At 47.2% G+C, this 25403-nt stretch overlaps 1 protein-coding gene across 1 annotated transcript; it reads right to left on the bottom strand.

Moving 5' to 3' along the window:
• Positions 1-5300: 5300 nt before the first annotated feature.
• Positions 5301-24957, bottom strand: GABRQ (gamma-aminobutyric acid type A receptor subunit theta). The gene is made up of 9 exons (XM_054471346.2): positions 24501-24957; positions 22401-22489; positions 17265-17332; positions 15683-15903; positions 13544-13626; positions 12998-13135; positions 12265-12417; positions 11066-11322; positions 5301-10291 (listed from the first exon to the last, which is right to left on the bottom strand). The coding sequence occupies exons 1-9, from the start codon at positions 24647-24649 to the stop codon at positions 9551-9553; spliced, it is 1899 nt and encodes a 632-aa protein (XP_054327321.1). The 5' UTR covers positions 24650-24957; the 3' UTR covers positions 5301-9550.
• Between the last annotated feature and the right edge of the window lie 446 nt (positions 24958-25403).

The following is a 25403-nucleotide window of genomic DNA, read 5'->3' as shown; positions in this document are numbered from 1 at the left end:
TCCCTGAACCTCCATTCCCAAGAAACCATGGATCTGCCTTCTGTTACAATAGATTCTTTTACATTTGGGGAAGTTTTATATAATTACCTAGAAGTGGTATACTTGCATGGCATGATAGGTGCATGTTTAACATTTTAAGAAACTGCCAAATTCTCACCAATACTTGGTATTGTCAGTCTTTTCCATATTAGCTAATCTAATAGGTGGATGGTAGTCTCTCATTGTGATTTTTAGGTTTTTTCACTTAGCATACACTACAATCTGAATGTATCCTCACAAAATTCATGTGTTGAAACTTAATTGACAATGTGATAATATTAAGAGGTGGGACCTTTTAGAAGGTGATTAAGTCATGAGGGTGGATCCCACATAAATGGAATTAGTTCAGGAGGTTCGAGGGAGCTGTTTGCCCCTTTCACCATGTGAGGACACTGCAAGAAGTGCTGTTTATAAAGCAGAGAGCCCCCACCAGACGCTGTGCTGGCACCTTGATTTTGGACTTCCCAGCCTCCAGAACTATGAGAAATAAATTTCTAATATTTATAAATTACCCACTTTAAGACATTTTGTTATAGCAGCCTGAATGAAGACAACGTAATTCCCTTGAGCTGTTGCATATATCAACAGTTTCTTCCTTTTCATTGTTAAGTAGTATCCTATGTACAGACCTACCATAGTTTGTTTAGACATTACCCCATTGAAGGTCATTTGGGCTGTTTTCAGCATTTGGGTATTATAAATAAAGCTACTGTGGACATTCATGTACAGCTTTCAGTGTGATCATACATTTTCATTTTTCCAGGATAACTGCCCAAGTATGAAATCTGGGTTGTGTGTTAGTTGCATGTTTTATATTTTTAATTAATAGACATTATAGAACAGTTCTAATTTATAGGAAATTGGACAGTACTGATAGTTCCCAGTAGCCTCATCCTCTTATACAATTTTCCTTATTATGAGCTTTTTGCATTAGTATGGTAAATTTGTTACAATTAATGAACCAATGTTGATAAATTATTATTAACTAAAGTCTATTGTTTACATTAAGGCTTACTTTGTGTTGTATATTTTCATGGTTTTTAAAAAATGTCCAATGTCATTTACCCACCATTCCAGTACCATATGGAATAGTTTCATTGTCCTAATGAATTTCTTGTGCTTCACATATTTATGCTCACTCCTTCTCCCTGAATCCCTAGCAAGCACTGATCTTTTTATATCAATAATTTTACTTTCTCTAGCATGTCACATAGTTGGAATCATATGGCGTGTGGACTTTTCAAACTGGCTTCTTTCACTTAGCAACATGCATTTAAAGTTCCTCTGTGTTTTTTTTCATGGCTTCATAGCTCATTTTTACTGCTGAATGGTATTTTTACTCTGAGGTTTGAATGTACCAGAGTTTGTTTATCCACTCACCTATTGAGGGGCATCTTGGTTGCTTCCAGCTTTGGGAAATTATGGATAAAGCTGCTATAACATTTGTATGGAGTTTTGTGTGGAGATAAGTTTTCTACTAAATAAGATAAAATATCAAAATCTATGATTGTTGCATCATATGGTAAGGCTATGTTTAGCTTTGTAAGAAACTGCTGAAGTGTCCTCCAAACAAGTGTACTATTTTGCATTACTACCAGCAATTAATGGGAATTTCTGTTGCTCAGCATCCTAACCAGCAATTGGTATTGTCAGTGTTTTGTATTTTAGGCATCCTAATATGATGTGGTGATATGTCATGGTTGTTTAAATATGTAATTCCCTAATTATAAATGATGCTTATCTTTTCATATGCTTATTTGCCATCTGTATGTTTTCTTTGATAAGCTATCTTTTCATACCTTTTGCCCATTTTTAATTGTTTTTTTTGTTTTCTTATTGTTGAATTATGAGTACTTTGTATATTTTGGATACAAGTCCTGTATCAGATATGTGTTTTGCAAATATTTTCTCCCAGTCTGTGCTTGCCTTTTCATTTTCTTAACGGTGTCTTTCAGTAGGTTAATGAAGACCTTCCACCATCAAACTGGGATTTGCAGCTCCTGGTAGGAAACACTTCAGGCTGATAATCAGCCTCTGTATGAGAATGGGGTCATTCAAAATGAGCCCCAGGGTGATTGCTGTGGGGATCATGTAGGATGAAGGGTGCTTTCTTGTTAATCTCATCCACCCATGATCAATGGCCACCCAGATCAACACCTGCCCCACCTCTGCTCCACATACTTCCTCTTAGCTGCCCTCACTCTTGACAGGGCCCTCATCAGAACTCAGGAACCCTGAGATTCCAAAAGAGGTTGACTTGTGTTTTCGTGAGAGAGTTCACTGAAGGTTTGGGTCATCTCCAGATTCACTGTGCCCAGGACCAACTCAGCTGTTGAGGAGTTTTTCTTCCTCAGCTTTGGCTTTAGTGTCTCTGGTGCAGTTAGCCTTTCTTATAGCCAGAATGGGGTATACAGCCTGTGATACTTAATTTTAGGTGTCAAGTTGACTGGGCTAATGTCCAGATAGCTGATAAAGTATTATTTCTGAGTGTGTCTATGAGGGTGTTTCTGGGAGTGACTGGCATTTGAATCAATGGCCTGAATAAGGAAGATCTGCCCTCACTCAATGTGGGTGACACCATTCAATTGGCTGAGACCCAGATTGAACAAGAAGGTAGAGAAAAGGCAAATTTGCACTCTCTGTCTTCTGGAGCTGCGACATCCATCTTCTTCTGCTTTTGGCCATCAATTCCAGGCTCTCTGGCCTTTGGACTTTAGGACTCGCACCATCATCTTTCCAGGTTCTTGGGACTTCAGCCTGGGACTGAGAGTCACACCTATTGGCTTCTCTGGTTCTGAGGCCTTCACTGGACTTAGACTGAGCCACACTTCTGGCTTCTTTGGCTCTCCAGTTTGCAGATGGTATTTTGTGGGACTTCTCAGCCTCCATAATTGCATGAGCCAATTTTCCTAATAATCTCTTCTCATCCCTCTCATACCTATCATATGTATATATGTATGTATATGTATACGTATACGTATACGTATACGTATATGTATATGTATATGTATATATATCTGTCCTATTGCTTCCAAACCTCAGAGGTGAAGGTAGAAAGCTTACACAAGAAAGGTCTGCTCCTAAAACTGTAGACAGTTGGGGACCAAGTTTCAGCTCCTGACCCCCATGACCTCTGGGATTTTGGTAGTGCAGCCTGTCAGAAATAGCAAAGGGGCTGTTTTTCCTTTCCCCCCAGGGAAAGGATGAGGAGAATGACTGTCTGCCTGGAGCTTCTTCTGAATACTACCTACAGTAGACACTCTTACTGATGAATGGCAGTATTTTAGAACTTTTGCATATGTTACTGGCTTAAGATGAGAAGACTACCACAAAGGGAGGGCATGAGTACTTTTAAGCGGGGAAATGAGAAAGTAACATCCTTTCAAAGATCAAGGGAAAACACCTATGGTTGCCACTAGTGCAATTCAATAATATATAGATCACCCCTCCTGGGTACACAGCAAACTGAATGTCCTGGTTCCTTATAGTCGGGTTAGGCTATGGTATTGGTTCTACCCAATGAGTCGTGAGTTTAAGTGAGGTATGTCCTTTCTGGCTGCAGCATTTAGTTACTAGTGTGAGCCCCACTACTTTCCCTTCCCCTTACTACAAAGACTGTAGAAGCACACGATGAAATCTCTGTCAGCTTGTCCCTGAGTTGCCACCATGAGCAGAAGCTCCCCTGATGACTTGCGTTAGATGCACAATGTGAGAAGGAAATAAACATTTTTGGGGGATCAAGTCACTGGGATTTTGGGATTGTCACAATAGCAGCACCTAACCTTTCCTGACTCATTATCTAATACTAAATTGGGTATTTCCATGTAGTTAGCCATTGTCTGGTGGTGTGATGGGGCAGTCATTTTTATTTATTGGAGAGGAAGGTGGAGGTTTCACTTTCTTCATGAAAGGATTTACATATTTCTCCATGGAGAGTGTATCAGGGTGGGATTTCTCGAGGCCTGGCCCATACCAACCTAGAGTAACAAGAGGGTTTTTGATTAGGTGAAAAATGTTATGCTGTAAGAGGCAGACCAACAGTAGCAATAGAAAGGTGTGTTTGTGTGGTGGCCATGGAGTTGTGTGCCTTTCAGCTCTCCAGTAAGAGAATCTGCTATTGGAGGCATTGTTACTTATCAGCTACAACTGTACTTGTGGGGAGGCCATGCTTTCCCTGGGGCTGCTCCCATCCGGTGGCTGAGAGGAGCAGGGATGACATTGCTGGCCTCTTCCCAGCCTGTGCAGGACCAGAGAGCACAAGTAACTGCATGAGCAGGTGGCTTTGACCCCTACACCACTTATCACAGTTGTACCAGCGCCCCTTCCCCACTTTGTACCTGTGACCACATGGGGGAGCCCTTTATGACCAGCTGTAGGAGGGAAAGGGCCCTAGCTGGTTTATAAATGAGCTGGTTCAGTCTGTGTGTACAAGCTGAAAATGGATGGCACTGGCATGTCAGGCACACCTGGGGGTGGTCTTGAAAGACAGTGGCAAGGGAAAGTCTTCCCCTTAACGGGTAGAGCTTTGAGCACCTGGCCTGGGGTCAGAATGGGCTGGCTAGCTGGTCAGGGAGAGACAGGACTAGAAGAGGCTCCCAAATGAACAAAGTCTTGTCCAAGGGCACACAGAGTGCTTCTGAGAGAGGCGGGTGGGGAGGAGTTGGTGAGTGGAGAGCTGGGGTCCATAATCTCCAATAAATTTTTAACCTCCTTTCCCAGCCCAGAGTGATACTGGAGGGAGACTTCCTAAGAAGCTGGCGTATTTCTACTCCCTTTTGTTTCTCTTTGAGAACACTACCTTGGAAGATATTACTTCTTTTAAGTTCTTTCCTCCAACCCTTTTGTTTTGTCTTGAGACAGTCTTGCTCTGTCTCCCAGGCTGGAGTGCAGTGGCACGATTATGGCTTACTGCAGCCCTGGCTTGCGGGCTCAAGTCGGGGCTCTCCCCCTACAAAATTGAACTAAACTTCCACCTTGTATTTTGGCACCACAGTGGCCTGTTCTGTTTTAAAAGTTTTGTTTTAAAAGATTAAGAATGGCTTCTGCAAAATCAAAACTAATTTAAACTGTGCTGTTGCTAATTCCCCTCGGCTTGAAAACCATGGCTTCCACTGTCCCGGGGTATGAAGAGGTCGATGCGAAAAGCGGTGGGAAAGCCATGGGAAGTGAGTGATGGAAGCCAGAGGTTTCCTGGGCCCAGACAGCTGTCCTGCTCAGTATCTTCTAATCCAACAGAGAGGAAACACAATGACCTGGTAGAGTACTTGTTATTATATTTATTTATTTTTCTTTTAGCTATTTACAAAATTTCATTTCAGCATATTTTTCAGAAGCATAATTTTACGTTTCTTCATATTTTACTTTGTTAAAGTCCGGACCAGTCAAGGTCCTTTTCATGCAAAGATGTACATTTAATGAGGACAAAGAAGCCACCCAGTCACCTCGTGAAGCTCTGCTGCTTTGTGCCCCTTTTTGGGTCAGGTCATCCAGGACACCCAGGTCTTGGTCTTTCTCCTTTTTTTCTTGATTTTCACTGCCTGGGCCCAGCATCACTTCCAAAGACCTACATTTGTTTGATTTTACTGTATTTAATCTGCTTCACAGAATGTTACCGACTTGGCTGACCTCTGAAGAATCTCCCGGTACTGCCCTATGTCAGGCACCACAGCCAGTTGTGCTAAATTCGGGCACCTTTAGCTCTGCTGACTACTGACCCTGGGCATGCAGTCCGTCCGGCAAGATAGTGAGTGCAAAGTCTCACACAAATTGAGTCAATAGAAGTGACCCTGAACAACTGGGCTATTTCACAATTTAAGTTTATCAAAGAGAAATATTAACACCCTCTCCCTCCCTCCCCTGAAAACCCAACACTGATAATATAGATTTTATATTGATCACAGGACACTACACAACAAACACAAAGAGACTACACTTCTAGTAGGACAAGTCACGATTTCCTTTGATGTTGGGCTATGGAACAGCTAGAAAGTTACTGCTCATCACCACAGCAGGGTACCATGCGAGTGGATAGCTTAATAAATGCATTCATTAGTTAATAGCTTTAAGGGTTAGCTATCATATATATGGAATGAGGAAACCTCATTAGGAATGGCCACAGTCTCAGCAAAACTCAGCTCTAAATATGCAAAGACTTTGAAGCCCTGCTATTAACAAGATGACATGAATTGTAAGAATACATTTGACAAGCTCTATTAAGACCCACCAGATCGTCCATGACCTGTGCAAAGGCACCCCACAGTGGCAGATGGAACCAGCAAGAACTTGGTAGGGAACGTGTCACACATCCCCGCAATAAAATGATACTTCAGAAAGACAGACAGGGGTATCCTTCCCATGGGATAGTGGCAAAGAAGGGATCCTGGGTGGGGGAAGTCGATGGGAAGGAAAGAAATGGAAGGTGGGTAGAAGAGTAAAATAGGGGTTGCTGCATCCCAGATGCTGCCCAAGCTCCAAACTACCAAGCATTCTGCACTTCCAGAGTTACTTGGTGTGAGGTGAGGAGAGGGATGGGATGGAGGCAGCTTGCTGGACAGGGGGTGACTGTAGGCTGGGGAGGGGCTGGGAAGGGGTTGGGGACAGCTGAGGACTCAAATGACACAGACGACAGACCACATACAAGACTCAACAAGGGGAGATCTGGCAATGTGCAGGCTAAAATGACCAAATCCATAGCAAACTCAGAAGGTTCACGTTCCTGAAAGGGTGTCACTGCCAAATCTCCACCTCATTTTGACACTTAACCTACAGAGTATGAGTCGCAGTAGAGTTCAACTGCTCTCATTGCAGCACGTTAGGGCAAGATATCCTTTTTAAGGTATAATATTATATCTAGCTATATGGATCTATAGAGATATTTACAACTGGCCTCGCTGCCCTTCCTCTGTGCTGTGAAGCCTTCATGTGCATTGCTTCCAGACAAATCTTAAAACCCTCTTTTTCTTCACACTGCTCCAATCTCCCTTTATGACTTTATCCCAAATGAACTGCTTGCCACCACAGGGCTGAAAGCACCTCCAGGGTGCTGGAGACCCAAATCCACGTCAACCAACCAATGCTTAGGCTCCAGGAAGCCAGCCTTTCAATAGCCACATTGGGAGCTTCAGATATGGAGTCACTGCTCTCCCCTCAACCTGAATCTCTATTTGGGGTGTCCAATTTTAGCTCTTCCAGTGGTAACTTTCTTGTTTTCAACGGTTGTACAAGATTTGTGTGGTGTACGTGTATGTGACTGTACAAGTGTCTATTCTCGATGCCTCTTTCAGCCTCACTCCCCAGCCTGTTACCCCCAAACATGTTCTTCTAGGACAAAGTGAAATGCTCTCTACTTGCAGCTTCTTCCATGGATTCACCACTTCCTACCTCAAGGCACTAGCTCACCACTTCTTAGGACTACATTCACTTCCACAGTCTTCTATCTAGGAGACAGCACAGATGGATGGAGGGACAGGGCAAACAGTGGAAGGGAACCGGGAGATGCTGCTCCCTGGAACAGGAAGTTGGAAAGAAACAGTCAGTTAGCAGCCCGGCCAAAAAGGGCCCCTCCACCATATGGGAGCAGGCCAAGGGAATTCTAGTGGTTCTAGAAGGGTCACCAACAGGGAATACATATGCTTTCAGGGGTATTTCCTTTCACACCCATTCAAATCAGATAAACATAGATATGCAGACATGCCCTTATGTACATGCACTCAGCATAGACCCATGTGTACACAAGCACACACATACATAAGCCACACTTTCACAGGGATGTGCACACACACGCATGCATCCACATGTTGTAGATATAATTCTGTACACACCAATGTAGATTTACATCACTAGACACGGCACTATGAAGCTTCTCAAATGGTTGTATATGTACATACACCCACCCTGATGCATATGCATACACCCAGGTATATACGGAAACACAAACACAGAAGCACAGTTAAAGGGTGAGTGGGTAGAGGGGTAAGGGACTGAGGGAGAGACTGCATAGGGAGGAAGAGGTGGCATATGTTGAGTGCTCGGCAAAATTCACTCCCTCACAACCTCCATCAGTGAGGTGGAGCTGCTTGGCAAGTTGGAATGCTGGCCAATCCTACTTCCGTTAGGGGCCCTGCTCAGTGGGCAGAGAGTGTGTTCTCCATCTGCTCATGTCACGCTCATTGGCTGGTCACCAGCCTATTCCTGCAGAGATGCCCCAGGTGCTATAGGATGTGGTGGGGGCCCTCTGGAGCACCCTCTTTGGGGAGGGAAGAAAAGGAAATGCCTCAGTTGAGACAGTCAGGAGGAAAAAGACAAGAAAGAGCAAGTAGGGTGGATCTACCACTCACTGGCTGCGTGTCCTCAAGCATGCGGCATAAGCTCCATTCGTTTTCCTTGGAACACTGGCGACAATGTGCTTTGCCTTCCCTGGCTTACAGGGCTCCTGTGACGCTCCAGTGATGTAATGGGTCAGGAGCTTGTTGACACTTACTATGCACTAGACAAATAGAAAGGATTAGTATATAGACTTACAAATAGATATTCATCTGCTAGTGTAGATCAGATGGTAAAATAGCAAGTGTGAATTATCCTAACCTTAGTGCTTATTCACCAAGTGCTGTAACTGGTGATCAACTCAGCAACTGACAGAAAGCTAACTCCTGACTTAGACAGATGTATTGAGTCTCTATTGTCAAGCGTTCTGAAGCAGAAATATAGGCAAGACAAGTTCCAATCCCTCCGAAGAGGCCAGCTCAACTGTGTAATTTCCAACCTGACATCACCCCCACCCTCTGCCAACCCCACACGCTGAGTATGTGCTCTCTCACCCTGATGTCTCACTCTGCAGCCCCATCCACCCACATTCCCCTTCCACCCTTGCACCAAAACACCACACTCAAATGCAATACAGTGGGGGAAAGGCACTTACAAATGCTCCCTAAGTCTCCTATAGGCAGTTCCCTGAACTTCTAAGCCATGGCTAGCCCTTTAGCTATGAACCCCAGCCCAACCCAGCGTGACTTTCTTCTATAAAGCCCTAAGCAGAGGGTGAGCAAGATCCATAATCCCTAGGAGGAAACAAAAAGAGAAGAAAAAATGTAATGAAAAAGAAATGTTGACACCTCAAGGGGGACAGAAAAGCCCCCAGAAATGTTTGTGGGCAAAAGGCCCAGATCCTTGCCCCATCCCCCAACCTGGCTCTTCTCTGTCCTCTAAACATTTCCAGGGGCTTTTCTATGCTTATTCCTTGTTACAAGTCTTTGAAAAGGTGAGAGTCTTCTAGCAGGAAAGGAAATCCATGTGCTGTATACCTCCAACTCCTCCTCAATCCCTTCCCTTCCAGCTAGAACATGTTCTTTCCAATTACTCCCCACCTCATGTTTATAAAGAGAAGTATGAACTCATTGGATTGCCCAAATAACCACAAAATAAAAGCAACAAAGGAAAGAGGGAAAAACAAACCCAAAAGAAACGGTGAAAGGAGCACAGCACAGTGCTCCTGCCGTTCTGGAGCACTGGGGGACTAATACATATGGTATACCCAGTAAACAATGTTGAACAACCCAAAGGCCAGAGGGAAGAGGAACCGGGACCACTTGTCGACCTTTGGGACGTAGTCAGGGTTAAAGAGATCGAAGGAGAACCCTTCAGTGAAGGAGCACCCAGGGCTTGGGGGGCAACTATCCTCAGACTCTGAGCTACTGTCCTTCTCTTGGCCATGGGCCATGAGCTCATCATCATTAAGGCTCCAGGTACTGTTAGTATCACACTTGAATTGCTCCTTAATGGCAAGGCAGTCGCTCTTGTCATTGTTGTCGTCAAGGTCCCAGCCTGCTTCTTGCACACCCTTCTTGCCATGGTGAAGCATGGGCTTCCCACTGGGGCCATGGCCATGGCACTCATCCGAGCTCAAGCTCTCACTGGAATCTTCATGGTCATGGGTAACACCATGGCCATGGGCTTCGACACGGTTGCGGATTGCGGTAGGAATAATACTGTCATCAGCCTGGAAACCATTAAAGTGAACACCATAGCTGTGCCGGGCCTGCTCTGAGGTGGAGGGGAGATCGCTCAGGCTTTCTCCAGTGGCCAGGGGGGCCTGGCCTGAGAGAGAAGTGAGTGGGCTGAGGCTTTCCGAGGTGGCCAGCTGGGCCTGCTCGGAGGTGGACGTCAAAGAACCGAGGCTTTCCGGGCTTGCCAGGGGGGCCTGCGCTGGGGTGATGGGGAGAGAGCTGACTCCGTCTTCCACGTTAATCAGGCCATCCTTTGAGGAGATAATGGATAGGCTCATCAGTTTCATATCGCCTAGATGGCTATGCACTGGGGGGAGGGAGGAGGGAAGGGACTTCCCTCATCAGCACTTGCAATGTTACTACTGATCTCTTTGACAGATAGAGCCAGCTCCTCGTGGGGTCTCTGGTGTTCAAGGGGTGAGGAACAGGACCAATCGGCTGTTAGCATGCAAGGGAAGGCTATGGAGGCTGCCAAGCCAGTGTCTCGCTGGAGGCAGCTGCTCCCTCAGGAGTGCTGTGTGGCGGATGGATGCCTGCTCAGGTGGGCAGGACCGGGCTTTCTGCGAAGGAGGGAGGTAGCTGGGCATTAACATACTGCCCACAGCAAAAGCCTCAGCATTGCCTTGGGAGTCTGAAGTGCCAAGGAAGGAGGGATAGGTAGGCCAGCCTCTCTGGTGACTGTTTTCCTTTCAGCCTCCCTGCACCCATCTTCCCTTCCAGCTTCATTGCCTGCTCTGGAAGCATGCAAAGTGGACCAAATTCAGTCCAAAGGTCTGGAGAAATTTAGCTCTGCCACTTACTTGCCTTGAGACCTTGGACAATGATCGTCTATAAAGGAGTGATGAGAAATAGTACTACTTCTTTGTTATATGTTGTGTGTGTGCTGTGTGTGTGTGTGTTTTGCATGTGCGCGCATGTGTGTGTGCGCGTATTTAAAAAGCTACGAAATGCAAAAGGGTCAAAAGCGCTAAGCCTGGGCTCAAAAGGTGCTCAGGGAAAGCTGATTGTCAGTCAAAAAGTCAAACCTGCACGTTTCCCACCACCACTTGCTGGTAGCGGTAGCGGGCAATGACTCTTCGGGGTCTCCTGCGTCGCCTAGGCTGGCGCCGAGGTCCTCGACTGTAGAAAAGATAGTTGATGTAGACATACTCCAGTAAGGACAGGAACACAAAGAACAAGCACACGAGGATATAGATATCAATGGCCTTGATACAGGAAATGTTGGGGAGCTTATCCCGCAGATGTGAGTCGATGGTGGTCAGGATGAGCATTGAAGTTAAGCCTGTAAGCAACACAGTACAGGCTTAGTCTCCTCTGATGGCTAACATTCTTGGCAACCTGTCAGGCCCACAGCCAAACATATTTGGGGTGAGGAGGGCCCACAGCAAAGGCCTTCGGCTCTCTCTTTATTCCTTTTCCCCCATCTTTAAACTCAGCCCACGCTTCAATGGTTCAATGACTTCTTATTGCTCTTAGGGTCAAGTCTCAAACCTCCAGCCATGGCTTCATAGCAATTGACATCTTCAGCCCCACCTTGTCCTATGATGGCTCCTTTCCCTTTTGCCTTTCTTTAGTTCTTGGGAAGGTTTTCTGAGCCCTAAACTATTACACAAATATAAAGCTTTAGTCCAGAACGTTCTCCTAAAGAGGGAGGCTGAGGAGTCTGCCCCACAGATGGTGAAGGAGAAACCAGACCTGGATCTGGGACACATTGACATTCTGCTGGATGGGGCCAGACAAACCAGGGAGTTGATCTCTTAGGTCTCTTCTTGGTACTGCTCAAACATTTTTCTTGGCTCCGCATGCTTAGACATAAAGTACAAGGTCTTCCTAAGCCTGACCAGGCTGTCTTTGTGCTGCTCTCCTCATCTCCTCAGCTCCTGTCCCAGACACCCTGCGATTTAGCCCCCTTTTAATGGCCCCTATGGTCTAAACTTATGACTTGTCCATTTACTTATGCATTCAAGAACTAATGAATTCTGGTACTCGGGGCTCGACGGGCCAAGATTCCAACCTTGATTTTTTTTCACATCTGTCTCTAATATCGGTCTCTCTATTGGGGATTGGCTGTGCACCTGTACGAAGGTGCAAATGTCTATTGGAAAAATCCTTATTTCCTTGCCTGTGTAGTCACACACTGTTCCAGGTACTTTTTCCTTACTCTCAACTTTTTTTTCCGAGCCAAATGACCCAAATTCCTTCCTGGGACAGAGACAGAACCTACCAATTGTCACCCTGGCTGCAGAGGAATCATAGTTCATCCAAAACGATATCCAAGAGGTAATAGTGGTGAGGACAGTAGGCCAGTAGACTTGCACAAGGTAGCTGTTAACTTCCCTCTGAACCTGGAACTTCAGTATCAGGCGTATGTAGGAACCTGGCAAGGAGACACACTGGAATTAGGGTGGCAGGGCTGAGGGGCACTTGCAGCAGGGTGGAGAGGTACAGGATGGAGAAGGAGGGGAGGAGGGGAGAGCAATGGGAAGTTCAGCTTGTAATACTCCATCCAGAGGCATCCAGCTTGGGCAGACTGCAGATCTGGTTCTGTTTGCTGCACTAGCAGGTCAGTGACAATGGCGTATCTCAGTAGGCACATGAGCATAGCAAGTCTGCTCTCTCCACTTTCCTTTCTCACTTGCTCCATGTTAGGTGAAGTTTTGGAACGGGAGAGGCAAGAGATGTTCCCAAGGTACAAACAGATGGAGGGTGAAAGGCCAGCCCTGAGAGGAGCATGAATCTTTTACACCTGCAGAGTGTTGTGAACCTGGCTAAGTGCTTCCACGGCCATCCCTCATTGGCAGTGGATGAGCCATTTGGGCTTTATTAAGGGGGCCTGGAACCAGTAGGAAATGGAAAAGGAGGCATCAGAGAATAGGAGCCAAAATCAGAGGCCGCTAGGAGTTTATGGAGGTGCAAGGCAGACATGAGACAGGAGAGAGGGAAGGGGTCAGACCCACCTGTGTAGAAATACACCTCCTTGCTAGTAATCGTCCTCCCCAGGAAAGTGAACTGAGGGATATGCAGCTCCTCAGTCATGTGGATGGCGTTCCCATTGTCATCCCAGAATAATATGATGTCTTCAACCGTGTAACCATCTGGGAAGGAAAGAAACAGAGGTAGTCTCAGATTCTTAGAAAGAAAGAAAAGCACGAAAAAGACATGCTACAAGCTCCTACCCACTAACTTGCGCACACTTTCCCAATAGTAAGGTGACATTTTCCCAGAGGACCGTTTGTGCTCTAAAGACCACCTAGTCCCAGATGCTGTGTTTATACATCTATCTGTCAATAAATCATCTATCACCTATCTGTCTCTCCACCATCTTTCTCTCTTTATTTCTATCATCTATCTATCCTCTATCGTCTATTTATTTTGGGAGAGAGAATGGGGGGAGGGAGGGAGCACGGGAGATACACTGTCCCTTTTACTGTCAATTCAGCCTCTGCTTCCCTGATCACCACAGCCCCAAGTAGGGAAGAGGGGGCCATAGGAGACATACGTACAGCTCTCCACCACCAGGTTGCAGGCCTGCTTGTCCATAGGGAATTTATGCAGATCCAGGGAACAAGCTGCTGTAGTGGTGAGTCTGCAAAGGAAAACAAAAAGGAAGGAGAAAGTGAGTCAAGCCTAGGCAAACAACCATTCTGAGGAAACTGCAGGGGTGGGGAGGGAAGAGTTATCCCAAGGACTGACCCATGTGTAGAGAGGAGAGAGGAAATTTGTTTGTGACAAAGTAACCAAGAGACCTGGCAGCACATAAACAGAGAACACACGTATGGCATGTCAGAAAACTGCAGGGTGTCAGATGGGAAGGGCCCTGGAGGAAACTGAATGCAGAGACCGAAAGGGGTGCTTCCTACAGAAGGAGTGAGGCTAGCAAGAGAAAACTGTGCTACACCAAATCAGCTGAGACTCCAGATGCAATGTGGAGTGCTGGTGTCAAGTGTGCATGTACAGTTGGGAGCCTCCATCCAGGCCTGCCTCTGGCCACATCTGTACACAAGCCAGAGGTGCAGGCCTATGTGGGTACTGGGGACTAGCAAAGTGTCGTTGGGTGCAAAATGGACAGAAGGGATAAACATATCTGTGGTGGGCCATGGCACTGTTGACAGTATATGAAGTGGGCAGGAGCTTTAAGTTGCAATGTGGTGGGTGCATCCGTAAGAAGAATCTGGCCAGGCACGGTGGCTCACGCCTGTAATCCCAGCACTTAGGGAGGCCGAGGCAGGCGGATCAGGTCAGGAGATGGAGACCATCCTGGCTAACACAGTGAAGCCCTGTCTCTACTAAAAATACAAAAAATTAGCTGGGTGTGGTGGCACTCACCTGTATTCCCAGCTACTGGGCAGGCTAAGGCAGGAGAATTGCTTGAACCCGGGAGGCGGAGGTTGCAGTGAGCCAACATTGTGCCACTTACTGCACTCCAGCCTGGGCAACAGAGTGAGACTCCATCTCAAAAAAAAAAGAAGAATCTGAGGGGTCTCAGAGGTGCTGAGAAAGTGGGCGAAGTGTCCAGTGGGAGAGAAGATAAGACACAAGCTCTCTACAGCCTCCCCTGGGAGGCTCTGCTCCATCCCTTATTCTGCCCTTCTCATCTGCTAACCCCAGCTGAGTCCCTTTCAACTGCTTCCTTGAAATAATTTCCATTTTGTACACTGGATATGGTGTGTGCGTGCACGTGTGAGTGCATGTGTGTTTTTCTCCCTTCTATGAATCCTCCATGCAGCATTATTCAGCTAATTCTCCCTTTAAGTAGAACAAGTGTGACCAGTGACCTGTTCCCTGTGAGTCTTGTTATTTTCTGATTTCAGAGCCTGGGTCTGTGGGAAGGTGGATGGAAAAAGGAAGGAATGGAGCAAGAGCTCCACAGAGAAAGAGAAACCCAGAGATTAGATCTGTAAAAACCGTAAGAGCCGAACCCTGGTAGCTACTTCTCAGACACATTTTCTGAGCTAAACTGATCTCTTACACACGTCTTTGGAGACAGCTTGTAAGAGATGCCGCTGTGAGGAGAAACTTGGTGACTGTCTCCTGTGCTATAACTAGACTAGTGAGGAGGTTCAGCTTGCAATTGTTCTGTGTGTGTGGAGAGCCATAGACCAGAGACCCATGCCACACACACCCTGCCCCTCCGCACTCCTGGAGGCCCTGCATGATGCAAATATGATTGATGGCAGAAAGCAGGCCCCCTCGTTGACTGCATGGACTTCAGCATTCATCTTCTCCCTCCCTCACTGCACGGAGAGAAAAGACAAAGATAAAGAACAGAATGCATGCAACACTAGGGTGGAGGGAGAGGTCTTTCAGTTGAGGGAATCAAGGAGGACTTCTTGACCAAGGGGGCATTTGAGTTAGGGATTTCAGGGTGGGCAAGGTTTCAGCTCATGGAAAGGGGGAAAGGACTGACCAATCCAGACAGAAGGAACAGCAGAAACCAAGGTGTGGGGACAGAACAGCTAAGGGTCTCTGTGGGAAACTGAAATTTCCACTTTGGCTACTGGGTAGAATGAGTGAAGGGGGAAGTTCAAGACGGGTTTGGAAAGCAGTGGGTGCCTTTGTGTGTCCCTTAGAGTGTGTTTGTAGAATATTCAGCAGGAAGAAGGAAGTCTGCTGGGACATCCCCAGACCCCTAGGGGACTCACCGGATGCCATACCGCACCGTTCCATCTGGGTGAAGCTGAAACACGCGATTTTCCACAGTCACATCGTGCACGAAAGCATCCTTGCTGTTCAGAAAGTAGCAGTCAGGGACCCACAGCTTCTCATGCATCCGATAGTCCAGGGTCAAGTTCAGGGTGGTCTCATAGTATGCTAAGCGTGAATCTTTCCAAGTCTGATGAAAAAACATCGTGATCGTGTAGTCCTGGGAAGATAAATGTAAATCCCAGTTGTAAGTTTGGTTGTCCAGCGCTCCATCCTTGGTGTGTGTAGGGTATGTGTGTATGTGTGCATGCACTTGTGTATGCAAGTGTATGACGTATATCATAACTATATACAAGTGCATGAAACATACGGATGTTTAAAGAGAGAATAAAATGAATCTTGTGTAATTAGAATCCAGGTTAAGAAACAGAATATTACCAATAACTTTCAAACCCCAATGTATGTCTTCCAGAATATATTTCCCTCACAGCCCCAGCAGTAACCATTATCCTAGATTTTATGATAATTCCCTTGCTTTGTGTTAAGAGTTTTATTGTCTATGTATTGCTGGAAAACATATTGCTTAGTTGGACCTGTTTTTAAAATTTTATCTGAATGAAATAATACTGTATGTATTCATAATTTGCTTCTTTCACTCAACATTATCTTTGTGAGATTCACTCAGGTGGACGTGTGCAATTATAATTTGTTCGCCTGCTTTTCTGGATAATATACGAATATACCACGCAGATTATCACATGCACATGCACATGCATACCAAAACCATGATGAAATGAAAATGATGAAGTAAAAGTTCCGCTTTATATCCCTGCCGAAAGCCAAGCGCCGAAAAGCTGCAGAGGGTTCCCAGTGCTTCTGCTTCACCAACATTGGTATTGTCTGACTTTTGACTTTTGCTAATTTGGTATGTAATGGGTTCTCATTCTGATTTTATTTTGCATTACTAACAAGGCTAACCATCTTTTCATATGTTTCATATATTTACCTGCTGTTTAATTTTCTTCACAGAAGTGATATTCTTGTTCATATTTTCTGATAATTTTTCTATTGGTTTAAAAATATTCTTATTAATTCACAAAATGATGCATATTTTGAATATGTCCTTCATGCTGCAAGCATCTTAGTCCACTGTGATTGATCCTTTCACACTTGTTATAATGGTTTTGTTTTGTAAAACAGGAGTTCTATAAATTTGGTTACACAGAATTTCAATATAGTTGAAGTTACCAGATTTATTTTGTGTGGTCTGCGTTCTCCGTGTCTTTTTAAAGAAATCCTACTGCAAGACATAAAGCCAGTGTTCTACACTATCTTTTAAAAGCTTCATAAGCCTTTCACTTTTAAGTCTATAATCCATCTGGAGCCGAGTTTCTGGATGTGGTGTGGTGTAGGGGTTAAATTAATGTAGTTTTTATTCTGAATGGCTGCAGTGTCCCAAACCTACCTTGTTCCTTTATGTGAGTTCTGTCACAGGTCAGAACAACTGGACTTGGATTATAAGCCTGCTGTTTGTTCCATGTCCTCTGTTCCCAACCCCATAGCTGAAACTAACACACTTACCATATTCATTTCTGAGATCTGTTCAATGCTCGTGACATAAATAGATATTCTCACAGGCACAGGGGCACCTAGAAGACAGAAAGACACAATTACATGAAAGGTAGAATAAAGGTTAAGAGCATAAACTTGGGAGCCAGACTGCCTGGGTTTGAACCCTCTTTGAAACTTGTTAGTTGTGTGATCCTGAGTAAGTCACCTAACCCTGCTGAGTCTTAGTCTCCTCATGGGTAAAATGGGGATAGTGATAGCACTGATCTCATAGTTAGAGCAAGGCCTCGCCCACGATATGTGCAAAGGAAGGGGTCAGGGCAAAATAAAGAGAACGTCAAGGGATGAAGCACTCCTTCTAAACGTTTTCCTGATAAAACCTGAAAAGCAATGAGCCCAAAAGCAGGAGCCAAGATTCATGGCTGCGTGTGCACATGTTTGTGTGTGTGAGTGAATGTGCGTGCTTGTGGGCGTACATGTGTGTGTGTGATTGTGTGAGCTGTGTATATGAGTGTATGTGAGCATGTTCGTGCGTGTGAGTGAATTTGTGTGTTCATGTTCAGGTAAATGTGCCAGTGTGTGTAATCATGTTTGTGTATAAGTGAAGTGTGTGAGCATGTTTGTGTGCTTGAGTGTGTTGTACAGAAGTAGATCTGTGAGCATGTGAGTGTGTGTAGGTGTGTTGTGTGGGAGTGTATGATTGTGTTCATGTGCAAGTGAGGGTATGACCAAGCATGTTTGTGAGCTTGTCTGTGTGTGAGAGTGAATGTGTGAACATATACATATGAGTTTATGTGAGGATGTCTGTGTGTGAATGTGTGAGTGTGGTTTTGTGGGACTGAACATATGAGCATGTCCATAAGTACGAGGGTGTTTGTGAGGAAGTGTGAGTGAATGTGTGAGTGTGTGCATGTATTACAGTATGTGAGCCTGTTCATGTGTTAGTGTATTTGTGAGTATGTCCATGTGTGAGTGAACGCCTGCGCATGTTCGTGTCTGTGAACTAGTTGTGTAGACGTAAGTGTACATGAGCGTGTTTGTGTATTGTGTGATGTGTCCACCTGTACTGGCATACTACTCATGTATATGGAAGACTACATTAGCATGTTCGTGTATGTGAGAATGCTCATGTGTGGGTGAATGCAAGAGTATGTGTGTAAGCATGTTAATGTCCATGTACCTATCAATGTAGATGTGCATATTTTCAGCAGGTGAGTGAATCTGTGAGTATACTCTGAACACGTTCATGTGTGTGAGTGAATATGCGAGTGCTTTCATGTATGTGAGCACGCCCATGCATGAGTGAAAGTGTGGTTATGTTTATGTGTGTATGTGCGAGCATGTGTTTGTGTGTGAGGATGTTAATATGTGTCACGTTTTTGAGTGAATTTGTGAGTGTGTTTGTGTATGTGGGCATATTTGTGTGTGGGTGAATGTGAGTATATTCATATGTGTATGTAGATGTGGGAGCATGTTTGTGTGTATGTGTGTTAATGTGTGAGTGAATTTGAGCGTGGTCTCATATATAACGTGTGTAGTAAATGTGTGAGCATGTTTGCGTGTGTGAGCATGTTAAAGTGTGTGAATAAATTCGTGAAGGTGTTTGGATGTGTGAGCATGTTTGTGTGAGTGAATGTGTGTGCATGTGAGTGTGTTAATGTGAATAAATTTGCATGTGTTTGTGAGCATGTTTGAGTTTGAGTGAACGCGTGCATATGTTCATGTGTGGATGTGGACTTGTGAGTGTGGTGTACGTGAGCATGCTAATGTGTGAGAGTAAGTGAACGTGTGATCATGCTCAGTGGGTGTGTCTATGTGTGAGAATGAATTTGTGAGCGTGTTCATGTGAGTCGGTGAGTGCACAGGAGAGGGTAATTGTGTGTGTTAATGTGTGAGTGTGACAGTGTGTGAATGTTTGTGTTAGTGTACTTCTGCCTCCTAGCTTTTTTCACACCCAGGTGTTAGCACTGTCCACTTGCAGGACTCAGATGTGTTCATGGATGTGAAAATATGTAGTACACTGTAAGGCACTGTGGGCAAATACATTTTTATTGTTCGCTCCTCAGCTCAAAGCTTTCTACAGCCAGTCCCACAGCAAAGCCCTTAGTCTCCATGTATTACATCACATTGCTGCCAGGGAAACATGCATGACGCCTGCAATTCAGCCTGCTGGTTTTACTGCAGGCTGATTGCCCAGAAGCTGAGCTGCAAAGAGAGAAATGTGTTATTCCAAGCCCAAAGCTTCACAAAGGAAAGCTCTATTGGGAATAAGCATCTGAATGGCAGCCGTGAAGTAAATGAGCCTCTGTGTTAGGGTACAGCCCAGACTCCAGCATCCAGGCCTGTTGTGAACAAGCCCCAGAAAAGTGTTATGTGGTGACAGGAGTTCCAAGAAACACAGTTCTTGATGGCTGCCTTTCGGGCTCCCCACGTGCCTTTAGAGAAGGGAAGCTGTGTTAGGCAGGCAGCAAGCTCCAGAGGGGCCAGCCAGCTACACCTCAGCGTTAGACTTCTCTAGACCATTCCGCATGATTCAGGCAACTCCTTTCCTTATGGTGGAATGCTGGCGACCCCGAAGGGCTAGGCCAGAAGCCTGTCCAAGGACTCCTAGTTGAAGGGAAAGTGGGAGCTGAAATGCAGTTCACATTCCCCTCACCAAGCCATGAGTCCTGGCACAGGGATGCAGCTCAGAGGAAGGGGACATTCTTCTAATTTATCCCCTTAAAGGGGAACCTTTTGTGCCAGTAGTGGTCAGGATGAGAATCTCCATGAGGAATCCCATATCCCTAAACAGATAACGGGGGTGGGGAGGGGATGAGAAACGTCCTGATAAGGAGTCCAAATACCATGTCTAGGATGGTGGCCCCAGCCCATCACTGTCACACCCTGTCCCCTCAGGAAGGCAGGAAAAGTGGTGGGGGTAATCACCTCCCTTTCTCCTGGAACCTTTCCTGCCTCAATTGTACTTCCTATCTAGCAGATGAATGAAGGAATGAAAATATCTCCTTCATTCCTTCACAATATCGGGTGCCTAAATCATGCCAAGTGCTAAGCTAGGTGAAGCCCTCAAGGGCGGCCTTTTGCCACAATGCAGAGTCCCAGTTCTCTTGCCTAGAAGGAATTGGCTTTGTTAATTTTCTCTGGATCGTCCTCCTCCTTTTCATCCTCCTCCTCTTCTCACTGTCCCCCATATGCAAGGAAGGAATAAGGCTCCTGTTTGAACTGGACCACAGTTAGGTGAGGCCTCTGCATGTGGAGTATGTGTGGGGAAGTGAGGGGAGGTATGCCCTGAAACTCTACTCCACCTCTGACACAGAGGGGAGTTTGACTCTGTGTCTAGTGGGGGAGTCCTGGAGTCCCCAGGCGCTGACTGCCTTGGCCCAGCTATCCCATCAACTGGTCTCTCTTCTCACACCCACCATGCAACAGCCTCAGACCTAGAGCCTGTGGTGCCCCCTTCTGTTTAAATGCTAGAAGGTCCTGAGTTGTCCTTGCCCTCCTACCTTCATCGGTTTGGCTAAATCAAGCCAGGGATCCAGCTTTTCTCACACGCTGCAGGTGTGCACATCCACAAAGCTTAGGGTAACCCTCCCCAGAGATTGATTCTTGCCCCTGCTCCCTCCCCCGGTCCTGGATGCCTGCAGAGATGTCAACCTGGCCCTGAAACAGTGGGGAGAATGTGATTGGTGTACTCAAATGGTTGTTGGTCAGTCTCTGCTGAGAAACGTGAGAAAGGCAAGACAAAAAAACGAAGTAGCTACTCCCACGTCACCCATTGGTGCTTGGTGCGACTGATCCAAAAGATTCCAAAGTCGCTGCCATACAAGGACGTGCTGCCTGTACTCTAACACCTGGATTCCCATATGGCCAGACCTTTATCCCTTGGGGGCCCACCCAGAAGACGCGCTGCTGTTTTGCAATGAAAGAGCCTGCCTTCTGGCCTTTCTACCCTAGCTTCCCAGTATGCTCTCAGCTTTAATCCCTTGGGCTGTGCCTTCTGCTCTCACACTTCGGAGGGAGCAAGGGAGCTAAGGGGAAGCACCAGTTCAGGGTCCCACCTTCAAAGCTTAGGGCCCAGGGCTACCACTTTGCTTTTCAAGGTGGCGCTCCCCAGGCCAAACTGGTCTACCGCAAGGGCCGAATCCTCTCAGCTGTGTTTTCTTAGGGTGGAGACAGAGGGTATTTGGAAGACCTCTATTCATATGCATAAATGCAGATCATTAGCTTTCATTAACCCTTTGGAGTGGGAGCTTCCTTTGAGCTGGAATGTAACTAACCTCTTTTTAATGGACTGTTTCTTTTATTTGTCCTTGATCTAGGTTTCCTAGGTGTCCCCTGGGCTAGAGAATGCTGCGTTTGCTATGTCGGGTCAGGGTAGCTTGCCTGTCACTTAAAGCTGTGTGGTCCAGGCTAGTCGCCCTTTTTAAATGGGAGGCTAATTACAAAAATGGGGGAGGAACTGATGTATGATTTTCCTGGGGGTTTGTGTGTCAGTTTCTTTGTCATTTCTAATCTCAGCACCAGAGACCTGAGTACTAGGCTGAGGAGTCTGGATTTTATTTGGCAGTTAGATAAAACCATTAAAAGTTCCTGAGGTGATCCGGCTGGGTTTATAAAGACCACACTGACTGCGGCGTCTTATATAAACTGAGAATGAGGGAGCTGAGGTGGAAGTTTCCAGGGCCTGGGTGGGTTAAGTACACTAGACAGAAAAGACCGTGCTCTCAGTTTTGAACTGGCTGAATGGGACAAGTGCCCAGGGTGTGAAGTATGTGCTCAAGTAGAAGAATATGTGTCCTTCCAGGAGCTGGAGCAGAAAACTCTAGCCTGAGAAACACAGCACGCTGCATCCTGTACACCCATTTCTGTGCTTAGCTCTTTGCCAGCCACACCATTGTAAGGGGAGTGTGGAGGAGGTAGAAGGCTCTCATGCATCTGAAGGCAGAGAAGTGAGAGATATTACAGGGTGCAGAAGGCCTGGGGGTGCTTCCTTGCTGGTCTCTGCAGAGTCAGGAAGGTGGGATCTGGAGAGGCACAGGTGTAGAGCCCGCAGGATACCACTGGTCAGCTTACAGGGCAGGGCTGGCTTGCTGTGTCTCAGGTCTAGGACACCTAACCCAAGTTCTCTAGTGTTTGGATATGCCTTACCTCCAAAATTCGGTCTCAGGCGGACATCGTATCTTGACAGCACCCTGTCCAAAATCTTTTGAACCACAGCTTCATTTGCACAATTTTTGCTGAAACAGAGAAGTCATAAGTAAATGCCGGTCGACTTGGGGCCCACTTGCCAGTGGTTGCCTTGCTAGGGCCTTCTCTCCTCCAGCACATACGCAGATGTGTCCAGTCATACGTGTACACACTCTCTCTCCCTGCTCCCCTCCCTCCCCATGGTGAGTCAGCCAGAAGCGCAGCGGTGACGCAGACTCCTCTTTCCTCCCCCCTCCCCCCCACCTTCCCAGCTTTAATCCAGAAGGTGGGGCTCAGAGACTGGATCCCTGTTACCAGGCAGGACTCGGGGTTGAGGAGAGGAGGCGGTAGGAGAAGGGGAGACGAAGAAGAGTGGGCAGATGAAAGCCCTCAGAAAAATGCATTACTTCAACCCCTTCAAGAGCCCCATCTTGCAATCAGCCTCCACGCTGTTTTCTAGGTTGGTGGGGGTCCTCCTTCCAGGGGCACCTGATTGCCCCAGGAAAAGTCATCTTTTGCTCTCAGTGCCCTCGTAAGATGAGCTCAAAGTTTCATTTCTCCTTACCTGGGCTAGGGCTGGGCATTTTTTAGTCACTTTTATGTCAACCTTGTTTCTGCACACCTCTGTTTTCCAGACTTGGCATATGGCATAAGACACCCAGAGAGAGCCTTGCTGGTGTAGCTGAGATTTACGACCCTCATCCAACCAAACCATTTCACATTCTTGGGGCTCAGAGCTCTCCTCGGAAAGACATCTATTCTGGGAGCAGGTATATCTCTTGCTGAGCATGTGCTTCCACCCTGGAGGTGTCTTGGGTGAGCATAGATAAGTGGACCCAGCCCAGCTCTGCGGAGGGCTGGCCTTTCCAGAGATCTCTGACATGCTCACCCAATTCACCTAGACCTTCAACAGGGCTCCTTCCCCAACAGGGCTGTGAATCAGAACAGGCCCCGGCATCACTGTGACTCTTCAAATCTTTGACGCATTGCCCAGGGAACGTCAGCCCCTGCAAGTGTGTGTGTGTGTGTGTGTGTGCGTGCGTGCGCACGCGCATGTGTGCATGTTCAGTGACGCAGTATGGTATGTTGGGTTGAGGGCACTGCAGGGCTGTCTGCTGGAACCTTGCCAAACTAACACCCCCTCCCCCCCTTTATGAGTACATGTTAATTTCTGGCTTGCCATTTAAACATTGTTAAAAATTATTCCTAATCATCTTTAATCAAAAATTTCATTTTGCAACATCCCAAAATGTGCACATGAATTATTCCCAAATTAAAGCAATGCATTCCCACCTGTTTCCAAGCACACATTACCCATGTGCCAACGCTCAGGATCTGTGGCCACCCCAAATACACATTTCTGTGTGATTTACATGTAAAGGCTTCAGATATTCGCACACCCAAACAAACTTGAAATCAAAAAGAGAAAAAAACCGGAGTCTTCAAATATTTTCACACGACTAAGTACAAAAGCACACCCATCCCAGACCACACGGTTCGTGGTTATTCAGACACGATGGCACTGTCTGGGCTCCGATGGGTTTGAGTTAATCATTTCTATCTGCCGCATTGGAAAGAGTCCCTCACCCCCTCAACACATGCATGCACGCGCGCGAGCCTCAGGAAATGGACCAAAATGTAGACTCAAACAGGTGTCTCTCCTGTCTATGTTTTGTGAATTGCCCGTCATCCTGTACCCTCCTCCCCAATCCCACAGGTGCCAAAGCTGGGGAAAGCTGCCGGGAACCTTAAATCCTTGGGGATGGATGGACAGATCCTGGGACGAGGGCAACCCCCGCCCCCACCCCTCGGGCTGCGGTTTAGGCACACGCAGGGCTCAGTCAAGCTCCGCAGTAACAGGTGGGCGGAAGCACAGGGCTCCATTTCAACACTCCACTCCCACCTCACCCCTTCTAGGGGCCAACAGGCAGGGCCCGGGCGCCAGGGCTCAGCGAGCCCGGGTCCGAGTCCCCCCCAGCCCGCTCCGTCCAAGAGGCCAGAGGTCGTCTGCCCGTCTCCATTCCCGTCCCCGCCGTGCCTAGCCTGGCGGTGCCCGCTTACCAGTTGAAGAGGTTCAGGACGACTTCGGGCACAGCAGAGGAGAACTCGAAGTGGAATTTCGGGATGGGACTGGGGTAGTTGCCCTCCGCGAGCCAGGTCCTGATGAGAAGCAGGATCACTGCGGCTCGCAGCATGCCTCGGATGCCCATGGCCGGGGCGTTCTGGGCGCCTGAGGGCGCGGGAGACTGGGCCGCGAAAAGGAACAGAGGTGGGCTGGGAGAGTGGGTCACTATTGGGGCCAGGGAAGGCGGGATTGCTGGCCCTTCCCCAAAGAGTCGCCTCTAAGGAGAGAGCAGCGAGGGCAAGGGAAGTAGGGGGTGCGGGGGTCGGCCCGGATACCGGAGATGAGAGCCCGGGAGGAGCAACCACCCAGCAGCTCTGCTGGACGCAGCTCCCCCCCGCGCCCGCCCGGCAGCTGCGAGGTGCGCTCCGTCTGCGGCCGCTCCTGGCTGCGACTGGGCACAGATCCCAGCTCGCTGCTGGCTCCGCCCACTCCGACGGCAGCGCGGGCCCAGCCAATCGGACAGGTGCCAGGAGCCGCACAAAAAGGCGCGCGCTCCTGCCTCCGCCCGCAGCCTGCGCGCCGCCCGGCCCCCGCCCCTTCAGGCTTCTGCAGTCATCCCCCGGCCATCTCCAGACACAGACAGGGCGGGGCCGGGCTGGGGGAGGGGGAGGAGGGCCGGCTCCTTGGGGGCTGGGCCGGGAATCCGCCTCAAGGGGCACTGGGTCCTGTGTCTTCTCTGCAAAATGTGAAATGTGTGTTTTTCTTGGAAGAAAGGGCCTGTGCCCGAGAGTTGTATTTGATGGTGAAGGGAGTGTGGTAAATTGACTGCCATGGCTGAATCTGCATTCTGAAAGACTTGGACAATTTTGGGCATCAGGAGGTACCCAACGGCTGGTTAC

The sequence above is a fragment of the Pongo pygmaeus genome, chromosome X (genome assembly GCF_028885625.2).
Source record: "Pongo pygmaeus isolate AG05252 chromosome X, NHGRI_mPonPyg2-v2.0_pri, whole genome shotgun sequence".
Taxonomy (NCBI): Eukaryota; Metazoa; Chordata; class Mammalia; order Primates; family Hominidae; genus Pongo; species Pongo pygmaeus.
Note: the sequence above shows the minus strand (reverse complement) of the source record. Positions and strands in the feature narration are given on the sequence as shown.